Genomic DNA, 15,859 nt, shown 5'->3' on the forward strand with positions numbered 1-15,859 from the left:
ACGGATAGAAAAATTCATTCTGAAGAGATTAACAAAATCCAATTAACCTGGTAAAACCATTAGCAAATTTGGTAATCAGAATGTTGTCCTTTTTTGTTTGCTTAATTCTAGCATTAATAGCTTAATGTGATAAATGTTTAACACAGAAAAGCCCTCTTTTTTTTGACACACACAAACATAGATAAGTTCATGCATTTAGAAGACTTTTGTTTAAATTGAAGACCCTCTGAAAGAAGTTCACCACATAGTTGCTCATGAATCAAATTTGATCAACATCACCTCGTTTGGATATAGAAAGCCAATGTTTTTGTATTTTAGTATGTTGTGTGTATATATACACACTATGTACAACGGTAAATATAAATATAACTGTGTATTCATATCTCTGCATGTGTACATATTTTTTTTCATATGTATATGTGTATGCATGCACACACACGTACTCATCAGATCTATTCTTAAGTTTCTGGTAGGTCAGATAAATTAGAATCACTCACCACTGAAAGTAGGAAAATTGAAGCGGTGTTCTCCATTTACTTTCCCACAAATGGTAAGTTTCACACTTGGACAAACCTACAAACTCCAGATATTATTTATCCAAACCTTTCAAGCTTCACATAGAATTTAAGGTGGAAAAAACCCCAAAACAATCCACTAACAAACCCCCAAACAGCTACTTCTTTCTGAAGCTAACACTGTAAATAGAAACTATAAAAGCAGTGTCCTGCCTGTGCCTCAAGTCTGGATCTAAAGGAGTCATTGTAGGGCAGAAAAGACTGCACTTGTTTTTCAAGACTCTCTCTACTACTGTGATGGGTCAAATGTCATTGTTCCTAATGTAGAAAAGATTTGGCAACTGGTAAAACCTAAGGTAACTAGTGACAGGCTGGTCTCTAATGGGACTGTTGCTGCCTAGCAGAGCCTGTCCTTGCATCCCCGAGAAGCTTTCTACCAGCCATACCCAACAACCCCCAACCCCATCTGTCCCCCTCTAAGTTGCCCCAAGCCACATCCACACTCTTTTCTGTGGAGAGAGGTAAGTGCCATTTTTGTAGCAATTATGATTTTCCATCACATTGGTGATCAAGGTCATGAGAACCTGGTTATGGTCAAGGGGGGGAAGTATCACTAGATGCCTAAGCACATTTAACACTTTGATGCAGCTGAAAGGGATCGCCACGAAGTTTGCCATTGTTTTAGGCAGCTGAATTGACTCAGCGATACTCAGAGGCATGAATTACAAGAATGGACAGCTGGGTGCTGGTTTAAGGACTCCCATCATACAGGGCATCCTGTGTCTCTTACCACAGCCATCTCTCAGGCCATGAGGAAAACAGTGAAGGACCCTATGGACACACTGGCAGAGCAGGCAGCCATCCTTGGTCTACTCCCCATGCCTCACCGTGCCACAGAATCTGTGATGTTAGGAAATAACAGCAATAATAAAAAAAGCCTAGGAAGTGGAATTACATGTCTTGAAAGTAAGCTTGTTACTATTTCTGGGAAAAAATTCCACTCCACATTTTGCTCACCCAATACGTTTATCACGTTCACAGTGTTTACCAGTAAAATACTTTGGACATATGCAGAAAGTCCCCAGGAAACAGATTCCTTCATTTTGGCAGCAGTTCCTGTTCAGCCCATGGGCTACAGTCAGAAATAAGAAGTTGTTGCAGGAAATTTGCTGAGCAATTAAGGCACCTACTTTAGCTGCAGACAGCCGGGCCACCAGTTTAAGCCTGATGCCTTTAAAATTTGCTTTGTTTGCCTATTGCAAAGACTCTGCACAGTTATCCTGACCTGTTAGGAGATTCAAAAGGTCAAAGACTAAATTAAGCAGCATCCTCATAAGTTCCAATTACTCTTTCAGTAATAGATACAATTGCCTTCAGGCTTTTGTTTTTGTTTCTGTGCTTAATCAGAGATTAAAGTTTGTGGAGGCACTCAGCTGAGGACATGACCTTTCATATGTTCTTTAAAAACATAGCGAGTTATTTTCTTTGATCCAGTTTTCTGGCTACGAAGTCTGGAAAAGACATGCAAACCCTGGTGTCCAAACAGGCGACTACAACTCTCAATTAGACTATTTCTGGGCTAGACGGGTCTGGATTCTTAATAAAAGGGAGTGGGTAGGAAGGTGGCACCAAGAAGAAAACTCTCTTTACTAGTGTGTATTTTCAGAGATGTTTTGGAAGACATTTCCGGATAACGAAGGGAGGGAAGTGTCATATGTATCTAGTGAACAGGCACTGCACATACAGCTGCAGCTGAAGCTGGTAACACACCTCTTACATCAAGTATAAAAGTGTCAGTTCTTTATACCCTCCATGGGAGCTGGGGGGAAATGTTAGGAAACATAAAAGGAAATAGCTCTCTCTGAATCAGGGCAATAGCTTTCAGCATGGATCTCTTCGTATTCCCATGGCAAATAAAGTGCTTCAACTTTGTTAATAGCACTGAGAGCAGGTGAAGGGAGGCAGCTCTATTACTGCCATTTTCTTTTTTCCTCTAGAAATTTAGAATTAAAAATTTGGAATTTTAAAAATTCTCTTCTCCCCAAGTGAGGGGAAGAAGATAATTTATAGGCGGTGATAACCAGTGCTGCTGATACATATCCCAAGGCACTGACCGGGGGGGTCTGAGATTGGCCTTCTGGGCCAATGAAACACAGGGAGTTGTTCTTTACGTGCTGGCTTCTTGAGCTTGAAACTGCCCTCACATCTCAAAATCGGGAGCATGAGGCGAAACTTGTTTTTCTGATCACATACTATCCAGTGTTTAACTGGCGTACAACCTGAAGTTGTTGCATCACCTCTGAAGGGGGGAGGATTTGGCACAAGCTTCTGAACTTACCTCTACATATGCTTCCTTTTTTCTAAAGGAAATCATCAGTCCTTTATAGCTTTCTGCACCAATTAACAAAAGTAATGAAATGATGATGCGTCACTTCCCATTTCTCCATAGGACCAACATATTTCAAGTATTTCGATGGATATTTTAGCAGGCATTTGTGATGTCTTCAGGAGCCCAGAAGAGTGCATTTGTGTTCATGAAAGGGCCTGCTAACTGTGTTGCCGATGGCTGCCTGCATACTTACCAGGCCTCACAGCTTCGAGGACTCCCTGCTATTTGCTAAAGAAACCGCACTGTGATGTAAAGGTCCTTTGCACGAAGTTTGCATGTTTTCATTAACATGTAGGGCTTTTGTTTGTCTGTTTGTTTTTAACTAATATAGATATCAGTATGTACCAACACCTTTTGTGCATTTGATTGTGCATTTAAAAGATGGTAACATAAAGTATCCTCTGAAAAGCAGACTATTATGTGACCTTCATGCCCTTTTTCCCCCTCTAGAAATATCTTCACAGCGGACATGAAAATCGATTATATCCTCGTGTGATGAACAACTTACCATGTGTTAACCCAATGAAAGTTAAGACATCAGAAGGGTTTCTTCTTTTCCTCTTGGAAATGAGATTATTAATTTCCTTAAAAGAGTTTAAAGACGTGCTCTGATTTTCCTGGTTTGGGAAGTTGTTACAGTTTTCCCCTTCGCACCCGTTAAACATATAAATTAAAAAAAGGACAGTGACTTTCTTGGGAACAACTAAAACACAGAATTAACATATGACACTACTTAGAAAAATTGACAGCATAAAATTATTTCTTATATAAGTAATGAGCATAAAAGCTGTAATTTTAGAAAGTGATAGAGAAGCTGATGTGTCTTTTATATCCTATATTAGCTATTTCTCTCTCTGCTTCACAGTTCAATCCAGTGTTATTAGATGGGTTCAGGAGGTGGTGGAATGGTAAAATAAAAAACACTGGAATGTTTGAAATGTTAATTTTGTTATTTACATGAAGAGTAACAAGGGATCAGGGCACATACTGTGCGTCCTGAACAGGCAACAGATAGACCCTATAACCAGATCCTGCTCACTCTGAAACTCCATGTGGATGTCCTGCATCCTTCATCATGCAACAGAGCTTGGCTCACTGAAGAAGCCAAAGAGAGCAACACTGCAGAAAATCCTAAACCTACAAACATAAGGGTAATGTCACTCATAAGAGCAACCCCATTCATGCATGAAGAGGTCTGAAAGCTGAGACTGTAAGACAGTAGTTATTTTAATGCTAGTTATTTACAGGAGGGGGAGGGAACAGTCTTTAGTATTTTCTTTGCTTGATAGAACCGCCATCTATTAAAAAACCCTCAAGAAATAAAGGTTGTGTCTTGCCAGTTTCAGACTGGAGCACTTGTAAAGGTAGTGACACACTTAAAAGAAATCTGCAATGCAAAGATAAAGATACGTGAATAATGCATGCACAAAAAACTTACTAAATTATAGCATGAAGTTAGTGAAATGTAATAATAACTATAATTTTGGAATGTATAAGGGGACGGGAAGTAAGCCATTGTCCAGGTACAACACAAGTATTATGGGAGAAGCGATGCCACCCAGTTTTAAGTAACTACTAGAAAAAGAAGTGTGAAAAGTACAAAATACAAGAATTTACTAAACAAAATTGATAGATTTTTTTTCTTCTGTAAGCAGTAGCAGCATTTTAAAGACTGCACTTTTATTATTAAAAAATATATATTTTCTTACCTAAAAAGCTTCACATTTTTTCTCTCTGGTCTGCCTGTATTTCACTCCTTTCTTTGCACATGAAATTCCTCTGCTATAACTTTACACTGCTAGGTACACAAAAGGAATTATTTTGACAGGGAAGTTTTGGTGAAATATAGAAATGAAAGTAAAGCCAATCCTGTGCTTATCATCCAAGAAAAAATTGGTGTACTTCACTCTCTGAGCTTTAAGTGTACTCCCTGCAGCAAGTCATTTACAGATGATCAACACCTTTCTATTCTCTCCTCCCATTTCCCTACTTGACCCCTCTTCATTAACCCAGCAATTTGCAATGGCATTGGGTAGTGGATTAATCACAGGACCTGCTCTAAAGTGCTCTCTGGGGGCAACAGAACTAAAGATAAATTCAACTTCCTACGTGAAGGCCTCTTTTTCTTTTTTCTCTTTTTTGTTTTCTCTTGTCTTAAAAAGTAATATTGCCATGACTCAGGTCTGATTAATGATATAAATATAGAGCTATATGGTCAACATACCATAATCCCTAGAATAAATCAGGAATTGATCTGAAAAGTAATATTTTAAACTTGATTCCATTTTAATAAATTATATTTTATATATAGCTTTTTGGTTTATAGTATATTTTTTATGTTACATACAGTATTTTAAAAATTGGTTTATTTTAGCTTTACAATATTAGGGTCTCAATGTTACTGTCCTGGGAGGTGAGAAAAGGAACTTTGAACGTAGGCTGTTGTGACCCAATCTAAACCAAAAATACATTATGTGCCAGAATTTGCCTTGCTTTAACTAAACAAAAGCCACTAAACTGGTGCAAGTCTGAGTGGAAACAGTTGCAATGAAACCTGTTACCCTCCCGGACATTTGCACGCCTCAAAGAGCATGTCTTTCATATATCAATTTGCAGTAATGTCAAATCTCTGCCTTTTTGAAATAACTGGTTGACCTCACCACCCAACTTTCTTCAAACACCCGAGTTAGGCCTGAGCCTTTCAGCTTCACTTGGTTTGCATTCTGTTTCTTGGTATTGCTTTTACTTTCTGGCTTCACTTTTCCAAAGCTTGCTCTGCACTCACAAACAGACCAGTCACTGAATTTCTACTAAATGAAGACCATGCGACTGTGTGGTACCAGGAGTTTAGATTAACAGTAGATTGACATGCCAGGAAGAAGGCACGTGGGCTTACGTACAGGAAATACTTTTCAGGTTTATTTGCTGACTCTTAAAATTTGATCAGAGATGGAGCCAGTGTAACAGTCCTGTTGCTTGTTTGGTTTTGCCCTTGGAGTTCAATCGGGGAAAAAGTGCCTATTTAAGAGGCATAATGAGCAAGGAGTAGCTTTGCTCTGTTGGACTAATCTCCCAGGGCAATTCACTGCTCCTCTAATGATTTACTCCCCAAAACTGATGCTATCTCTTCCCACCATACTGACCGCATACACACATACAAACGACTTTGAAACAATTACCATCCTCAGCATCCTGGGACTATTTAAGGAGAATGAGACTTGCAGATTGAAGTGGTGGTCATTTCTATCAACTTTGATTTAGGTTAATGATTGTAAATAATAATTAGTAGTTGATATTTGAACACCTTGTCGTTGAAAGCTCCCCAGTGATTACAGCACATCTAGGTCATTTAGATGAACAGTTCCACTCATTCCAAGGCAAATGACCAGGATTTGTGGCTGAAATCTAGGGCCTTAAGCATGGCTTAAACTTTTGCATGCCTTGAATAATCCCACTGGAAGTGATTCAGTGCACTCTATCACATTTGTCTTGTGTGAATTACTGTTTCACTATTTCACCTCTCGAGATGAAAATTCTGGCAGCACACGATAGGTGAATAATTTTAAAACCTAACATTTCCTTTATGATTCTTTACAACATCTATCTATTTTTAAAATTATATTTAAAATTAGGATAAATATGCAGTTGCTGTGGTGAGCCCTGAGGAGTCTAGGATTACCACAGCAATACTGAGTGCGAAATGAGCTTGCTTAGTTACCAACCATTACTAGGCAGTTCAAAGTCCTTGCTACACTATTTGAATCAAAGCCTACTTATTTTCTCTACTACTCTGTCATTTCTTTAAAGTCTGATTTTTGCTAAGGTTTATTAGTAGGAAATGTTATTTTGACTGAACATTTTCTTAGAAATCTTCATGTAAAATCAGCTTATTGAAGATTGTGTTGAAATACTAACCACTGTTTTAAACTTTTTTTTAATAAACAAAAAGTAGCAGTAAACTTCAGAGATAAACTCAGTTTTGATGCTTTCTTGTTAAAATAAAAATAACGATTTCCTGCTTTCTCTTTTGTTTTCTTTTTGTTTTTTTCTGCAAGTCAAAATTGAAAGTCAGTGCTTTTGGGTAAGTGCAATAAAATTTAGCAGCTTTTTAAAACCTAATGGCTCTTGGAGCAGGAGTGTGTCTATGTGCCAGGGTGGAAGGGAGTGAAATAGCAAGGCGGTTAACACAAAGACTGTTCAAGTTTGTCATTGTTGGATCTTATCATCATGTTGCCCTTTGCCTGACTCTGTGAAACCGGTGTTGTTTCTCAGAAGCACAGATTAAATCTTAAGAACATTATAACATAATAGTAAACTCATTAATTTTTTTTTTCAGTTCTATCAATATAAATTACAGATTTCCTTACTTGCTTACTTCTTGCATGATTTTTGCAGTTTCTCTCCTGTTGGTGTGTATTTATGCTGAGAGTATGATCAAATTCAGTATTCCTATAACACAGTAGTGATTGAAACCCCTTAGCTGCATTCTAACCATAACTTAGTATGAGTAAGGTGAGTAAAGCTGGTAAATTACACCTCTTCCAAAGGCATCATCCAGAAAGTGCTAACGTTCCCTTACCTGTGTGTTGTTTCATATCTCTGTGGTTCAGTTCCACATTTATAAAACACAGATGAAAATATTCCCTTCATCAGAAAAGCGTTATGAGCCTATATTCATTCATAAATGTGATGAGTTACATAAAGATGTTCATAAACATATTGCTGAGAAAGTAGTGTTATAAATGGCTTCACGATAATGGGCCTGCCTATCTAACGGTTAAAACCATTTTCAAAACAGTTACTAAGATTATGGTTTTCATCTTTTTGATACACATATTATACCAGGAAAATGCAGCTGTCTGAATCTTGTAAAGATGATGCATAACTCTCTTCTCCATGAGCTCATAGAAATTTTACCCTGGGTCACCGTTGTCAAATATCAGTTCCATATTCTACATTTGGCTAGAGATAATTTACAGACTCACCTGCACATTTTGTGCAGCCCAGTGGCACCATTATGTAGGCATTTCTGCATGTGTTTTTTGAAGGAAATGAAGGCTTCTAGGATGCTCGAGGCATTCAGGGTTAAAAAGCAGGAGAAGAGGGAATTTTAAGAAGTTGAAGTTGCCTAAATGCAGGTTCTTTGTGCAAGGTAAGTCCATGGTCAAGGTAAGCAAAACAAAACAAACAAACAAAAAATAGATGTTAAGTTTAAAATTGACAGGCAAAATTGTATATGAGAATTATGCTAATACTTTAAATATATCCTTACGATTCTTCCTGTTGTCAAAACTTGTAAGGGAACCGAAAAAGTCTCCCTTCAGTGGGGTTAATTAGGGAGAGATTCTCTGTGTGCATACTTAGGAATCTCACTTTTTTTTCAGGTTTGGTTCATACTGCAAATGTCTGTCGACGCTGCTCAGACATTGTGATTCTTTGAACCAACAGGATTTTCTTTGCAATGAGAACAAACAAGTCATCCAATGAAAAGAACTGGTATATTCAATCTGTACAAGGCCTCACTTTATAAAACTGAGCATGGGTGCTAACATGTTTTCTCCTTGGAGTATGTCTGTTTTAAATGCAGGTAAACCCTGCATGTTTTGTTACGGTGTATCACATTATCATAGTAGATGTGTCTTGATCTGTTATTGGCATTGTCCAGTAAGACAAATATAAATTGAAACTTACTAATTGGTGTTTAGAAAAATCCATTTCCCAGTCAAGTTCAAAATGAGAATATAATGCCCTGTTTTTCAAGAGCTGTCTATTTCAAGGAGAGGTCATGCATGGTACTGACACAAATAAAGTGAGAGTTAATTTCTTGTTAATGAGTTAAAGATGTCAAAAGGACAATAGCTTTAGGGCTCAATTATGTCTCTGCAGAAGCAGATGAGAGTAGAGAAGAGCACATCAGTTTAGTTTTTTTCCTACCCAGTCATGTTTTATCACAGAAATGTCAATGAGTTCCTCTTTTTAAAGTCCTTTGCGCTCACATGCGCTGTTTCTGAAATAAATCATTTGGTATTTGAAAGTGTAGATATAAGGACTTTTTTGAGTTGTTTTAACACAGATTATTTCTGTGATCTGTGTTACAGTTTGACCCACAAACGTTTGTATTGGTAATCTGAAGGTGCATAGAGCTTTGACACAGGGCTAAGAGCCAAGATATGGTGTTAACTTCATCCTGAAGTTGCACCGATCATCTTCAGGACAAGAATATTTCCCAAAGGAGTTTATTTGTTGAAAGATGCTGTTGAAGGATTCACAAAAGGTCCGGACACCACCCCACACTCTGCAGCTCCACACTTGGAGTGACCCCTCCCAGTACCTCTGTGCATAGCCTTTGTCACCCTAGAGCAGTGTCTTGTCTCACAAATCAACAGGGAGCCCAGGAGAAGGCAGAAGAGTATCCACATGTCTATTATAAGCCGCTGCCTTCACCTGTACATGTGAGGCTGACTGGGGGAAATGTGTAAATGCATCTCTCCAGGGTTGTAGGACGTGATATGCTGGCCATGCACAAAAATCTTCTACATAGTCTGAGTGAAAACAGTGTGGAGGAGAGCTTGCTAACAGCCAGCGTGAAAATGTTACAGAGGGAACTTTTTTCTCCAAGTGCTTTGTGCAATGTTACAGTACAACTATAATTGAGGTTTTCAGCTATTTCCTTCAGGGATTAATTATACACTGCTGTAAGAGAGATAGGTAAGAACATTCATCTGAATACTCACTGTTTAAACCTCAATGATGAACACGGTATCTCCACCATTGGCATAAAGGTTTATACCTATTTCCCTAGTATATCAGCTTCACCTTGTTTATACTTATGGCCTTCGCTTGCTCTCTCTTGTCTTGCCTGCTCTAGCGCCTCCAGCCCATGCACTGCATCCCTGCCCACATGTGTTCAGCAAATGGGTATTAATGGGTCTGACAATGAAATATATCTCTTGCCATTATGTTTAAAGAATAAGCAGACATAGAAAAAGATCTTAAAATAAATTAAAAAAAAAAATTAAAAGTACCTTGGCCCCAAATATCACTAATGCACAGAAACTTTACAGCAGCTGAGATGCCATGAAAAACATTTCTCCAGTCAGTATCTTTACAAAGATTTTCAACTTGGAACAATAATCAAGGAACTCTGCTTATTAGTGCTGAAATTACTGATAATGGCCTGTATTTCCAGAACTGTGCAAGGAAAAACATTTTCTTTGGGACTGGTCATGCAGCCACTCTTTCTTTTGCTCCTCTTACCCATACTGAGGGCACATGATCTTGTTCTAGGCCAGTCTTATCTGTCTTCAGGCTTTTTCAGTGATTGGACAAGATGCCTGTAGATTTGGCTCTTTCTACTTTAAAATTTTCCAACATTGTCCCCAAAGACTTTGTATCTCCAGATACTCCCACACTATTCTCATGCCTTACCCAGGGCATGCAAAGACACCACCTCTGCCAAGCGAAGAAAACTTCCCTCCAATTGGCTGCAAACCGGCTCTCACATTAACAGAGAAACCAGGAGCTTAATCCCTGCCTCCTGTCCCCACCTCACAAAAATTATTATGTCTTAAGGCCATCAGTACATGACAAGGGGCTAAGCCCTCTATAGTGCAGCTGCAGCCAGTCTGTACAACTTCGGCTCACAGGCAGAGAGTTGTCCTTGTCTCTGTTTCATTTAAGGAGAGATTTCATGAGTAGTGTTCTGCTGCAACATCTCCAGGCTGAGCCTGGTGTAAGTTTCCATTTGGCCTTTGTGACCTAGAAGTTCTTCTATTTCTGCAGGTCTTTCGGCTCTACATCACTACCCTTTCCTGTAAATCAGTTTTAGATGACAACATCCTGAAGCGGCATTTCCCAAGTCAGATTGGTCCAGATATATAGTTTGCCAAAATAAACATTAAATTTAAATCCCCTGCTCCTCCTCTTGTTCCATTAGTTGAGTCAGAGTAGCATCTGCATCCCTATGAAACAGCGGAGTCAAATCCAGCCACCTGCATCACTGCAAATACACGTGCCATCTGTTTCTTATTAAGAACTGTCAAATTCACATCATTCAGAATGGGGGTTTTGCTGCCAGAGAAGCTGTTCAGAAGTGGCACTGGAAAAATAATGAATGCCAAGAAGATAATCAGAGGAATGTGTTAGTTTTACTTCTCATATAATTTTTATAGTTTCTCGTAGATATGCTACAATCATGAGGAGAAAAATGGCAAGAGACAGCTTTCCCATCCTGAGACATCTGCCCATAGTACAAAGCAGTTAATATGAACAAAGGTAAAACTGCAAAGAGGCAAATGATTTACCAGGAAAACTGTATGGTAAGATAAGGTGTAGTGGATGCTGCTATGTTTAACCATTCTGTTCTTTCCTGTAAATGAGGAAAGTAAATTAATGTAATATTGCCATGGAGACATGGCCTTAGTGACACTGTCTTGGTATCAAACAGATTTGTAAATCATCATGCTGTCCCCACACAGTAGAAACATTCAGAAGCATAAAGGAGGAAGGACCCTCATAACCAGCAAAAGACTGAGGCAGGGTGAACTTGACCTTGATAAGGAGTTCAGCTAAGTTACCGGTGCCTGACTTTCCTCCCAAATTCAGAAGGTCGTAGTTCAGAGACCTGCTGCAAAGTGGGAGTGTGTCAGTGACCCCTGATGAAGATCAGAAGAGAGGGACTGTAATTTGGTGAGGAGACCACAAGTAGTCGCCTGCTAAAACTGAACTAGGGAAATGGCTTGGAGTCCAGGAGGGAGACAACTGTACAGGGACTCGCAGAAAGAGCAACATTCATTGCCTTCCACAGAAATGGTGTAACAAGCTCAATGACTGAAACGCATGAATGAGCTACAATTACTCTTCTCTGTCTTGCTCTTGCACTAATCAGGATCATGTTCAGTTTAGCCAGTTCCTTTTCAATGTACATCAGAAAGTGGATGGAGGTGTAGCAGATCCTCTTTCAGAGACTGACAGCCGGGGGTGGTGAAATTTGGGTTGTAATACTAGGAAGCTTCTAGTTATTAATTGTGGTGTGCTTTACTAATTGCCTCCTAGAGTAAGTTCTGAGTCATGTTTAACATGGCAATTAATGAGGATTAGAGTCTTCTAAGGAGACAGATTATGTCAGAACATTATACTGTGTCACCATCCTTATTACTAAACTATCATGGGGAGTAGTACATTCATTATTTGATTAAAAGTTGCTGTTTACCCATTAATGAAAATCAACTGTTATAGGTGAACTGACAGCTTTTATGAAGAGGGGATAAAATGAAAGTGAGGAAAACAGCCACTGAAACCTGAAACACTACAGTCATAAATTGTTAATACTCATACTTTGTGATCTCAGCCTGGATCTCTCGAACAGCTTGAGCCTCTGTTTGGGCTTTTATCACATCACAATCAGCAGGGTTGTTCTTGGAAGGGAAGATGAGTAGGGTGGCTTCTTGCCTGTAAGGGATGTAAAGCTGCTGTGCCCCATTTCAAAATGAAGCTGTGAGACTTGTGGGAGATCCTGGAAGTCCCCTTCCATCAGCTTCCTAGGATATATATTATACTGATGCGAAGATTTTGTATGCAACTTGTAGGTTCAGGAAAGCTGGTTTCCTTTCACATATTGCTTATATATACAAATGCTTAGCTTCATGCCAGTGAATTTGTTTTTTCACAACTGAGTTCAAATACCAGAAAACAGTTGAGTTTTTTTCACAGAGATGCAGTCAGGAATTTGCTGGGGCTGTGGAGAGTCTGTATCTCCTCCTTGCTGGGAACATGCCCTAACTGCTAGGCAGAGTACCTCAGCTAATGAAATGGAAACAATATTTTTTATCCATTTGTTCTGTGTCCCTTCTGTACAAGCTAGTATCCTGTCTCTGCTATGTTCTCCAGGAGAGATGCTCTTCTTGGCACATGTGAGAAATATGCCAACTACACTGTCCCTGTCAGAGGCCTTGTTTGCTGCCTTGCCTATTTTCATGCATGAATGGGGTGTGAGTGAAGTGCCTACTGGTTCAGGCTGGGACAGCTCTGGGCAGTCCAGCAGCAGAGCTGTGGGCATGCGGGGGAACATTTAGGCTAAAATAGCAGAGGTTTTGGAAATAGCTCCTTTAGAGCTATGCAGATGCTGTGTTTTGATCTCACATGTCTTAACCTGGTGTTTTTGGTTCAGCATGCTAAGTCTCCTGAGTCTTTGGAAGAAAAAGATCAAATTAAATAAGAAACTGGTCCAAGATGAGTTTTAACATTTGATGTTCTGAAAGAAAAACTAGTAGCACCTTAGCTAAATCATTTTTCAAGCTCAGCTATGTGTTTTCTCATTCTTTCCGGGGTATGAAAGTAGAGAAACTTACATCAATATTACACTAGGAGGCAGTCTTTTGCTCCTGAAAGCCACTCTGTTCAGGTAAAGCAAAGTCTCTTTCAGGTCATTTGTACTGTGAAGTTGAGGAGCTTTATTTCCATTTTCTTGAAAAAATATTGCTCTTGAGCTGAAAGAAATTATAAAAGAAGAGATCAAGGTCATCATAATAATAAAAATAATTTGTGATGTTCATAACATGTGTAAAGAAGGATTATTTGGTTGAATATAATAGTCCCCGACCTGAGATGGCTACTTTCTTGAATAACCCATTTTAATGTGAGCATATCTTGGATGAATAAATGCTTTGTACAGAAGATGCCTGAAACTAAGAGCTTCTGTGCAAGCAGTTCCATAGACAGTCTTCAAAAAATTCAGCCTTGATCAATTTTTATAAAGGATTGTTGATCTCCATGTTGTATACATTCTGATTTTTTATTTTTAAGTTGCTTTGCCCAAAAATGCTGAAGGGGTTAGACTGCAAAACAACAACGGAGAAAGGGTGTTTCTCCCCCACCTAAGCATGGGAATGAAACATGGCTTTAAAGAGAACTGAAGAACTTGTCCAGGACAGGTTTGCTATTTGTGTGATTATGATAGAGAGTACTGTTTTCTGGAAAACAATGAATGGAGTAAATCATAGTACTGAGACATGTAGTTTATGAATGAGCCAAAGCCATACACACAAAAAGTTTGCAATATTTTGGCCAGTTTGGATGCATTTTGATTGTTTGGCAAACAGGCAGTGTTTCCTGGCAGATAGGGGGCTGGACTGGTGGACAGAGCTGGGATGATAACCAAGCTCCAGCACTGGCCAGTTATGTGCCCTAAAACACAACAGTTCCCCGCCTTATTTTCCCTATCAGTGAAGGAATGAGGTAATAAGTCTCATTTTTAAATGCTCTGAGACCTATTAATAAAAATCACTATCTAAATTTTAGGTGTATGTTACTGTTTAGTGGCTTAGATTTTTTTTTTTTTTTTTTTTTTTTTACCATTTAGAACAGTTATTAATGAAATGCTTTTGCATTCAAACAGACTGGGGAGGTAGCATGTTAAATAGCTTGGACATGGGCAGAATGGAGTCTGTCTTAGGATGACAGCCAGGATGAGTGGTGTGCTGCACAGCTCTGCTCTCCATCAGCCATGCTGCTGGCACCCCTCTATCTCCTGTACAATTACGTGATCAGGGAAAGAATAAGCTCAGGGAGCAGATCTAGCCGAAAACCACCCAAGCAAAAATATGTGTATATCTGTTTATTTCGGCTGGATGGGTTCTCTGACTTGCTTCACTGTGCAGCCTCCCCAGCAGCTCTGTGAGCACAAGGAGGGAGGTGGGGAGGCTAGCGGGGAGGGCACAGCTCATGGCCAGGAGTGGGGCTATGAACTGCTAGTGTTTGTCTGCTCACTTATTTGTTAAATTGCAGGCCGTGGATCACCCTGTGAGCTTGTGTTGAGGAATCTTCAGGAAAGGCTGGTCTCCTGGCCCTTCAAGATTTCTATTCAGTGGGGTGAAACCTTAAGGATCAGAGCAAAACTCTCCTTGAGAATCCTGCAATATACAAAAGATGGGGAGGCTGAGAGATGGGCACGGAGCAAGCAGGCTCTCTTGTGTGTTGAGGGCCTGGGCTGTGCTGCAGAGCTCCTCTCTTGAGCTCAGCTGCTCCTGTGCATCATCTGGGCTAAAGGGTCTCTGTATTCCCACAGGTCAGTAGGTCCCCAAGGGCTGTAAAAAAAGCCTTGGTATTTCTGACTTTCTGGTTCTTGTTAATGTGACTGCTTTTGGGCTGTTGTGTTATATGATGAGGGCCGAATAAGGATGCCTAGGGTTTTTGGTACCATTTCAGTATGCAAATCTATGCATGTGTAGCTCTAGTAACCACTGAGGAACCATTTGCAGAGCTCCTTTTGGGGTGGCAGCTGATACCATTCATGGGACCATTCAGCAACCCACAGAATCCCACTGCTCTTGCTTTTGGTACAACTGATCCTCAGCTTTGAAGCTGCTCTCTGCGGGTAAAAAGGCTATCCCAGGATTTGGCTTGCAGTGTAACATTGCCTATTAATAACCTGCAAACAATACAAGGATTATATGAGCTGATTTCTGTTTGCTTTTCTTTTTCAGTAGACTACCTGATAATTTCCCATACCTTCCCTTAAAAGCACAACCTAAATCATGAAATACTGCTTAGATATTCTGACAGCATTTATTATAGGTAAATCAAGTCAAACAGAGAAAATTTTTTTTTTCCAGTTGGTTTCTGCTCTAACTTTTCTAATTACAATAATCTTAAATGCCACATGAAGTTTCATTCACATTGCTTGGACATTAAATGAACTATTAGGTAGTGTAGGATTAGAGCAACATCAAAGCCCTCATAGATTTTCAGCATTATGCAAAGCCTCTCATTTTCCTTTTGACTTAGAGCACCATGAAGATTATAGGTTGTATTCAATAATTATACTGGCACTGTTCTTTCCTGTCCATGAGTAAGGCTGTGTCAGCATTTCTATTATAATCCCCTAGTTTCAAAGGACTTTATTACTTGTCCATAAAAATTTGTTCTGGGATAGAATTTGGTATTAAACTCTCATCCT

General features: G+C 39.4%; 1 protein-coding gene across 1 annotated transcript; it reads right to left on the reverse strand.

The window, feature by feature from the left end:
- Nucleotides 1-252: 252 nt before the first annotated feature.
- LOC143172984 (teratocarcinoma-derived growth factor-like) lies at nucleotides 253-7,920 on the reverse strand. Its single transcript, XM_076362917.1, is given in 4 exon segments — nucleotides 253-385; nucleotides 1,242-1,415; nucleotides 1,533-1,647; nucleotides 7,890-7,920. Coding segments are annotated over 4 exon segments (453 nt in total).
- Between the last annotated feature and the right edge of the window lie 7,939 nt (nucleotides 7,921-15,859).

Source organism: Aptenodytes patagonicus, chromosome Z (assembly GCF_965638725.1).
Source record: "Aptenodytes patagonicus chromosome Z, bAptPat1.pri.cur, whole genome shotgun sequence".
Taxonomy (NCBI): Eukaryota; Metazoa; Chordata; class Aves; order Sphenisciformes; family Spheniscidae; genus Aptenodytes; species Aptenodytes patagonicus.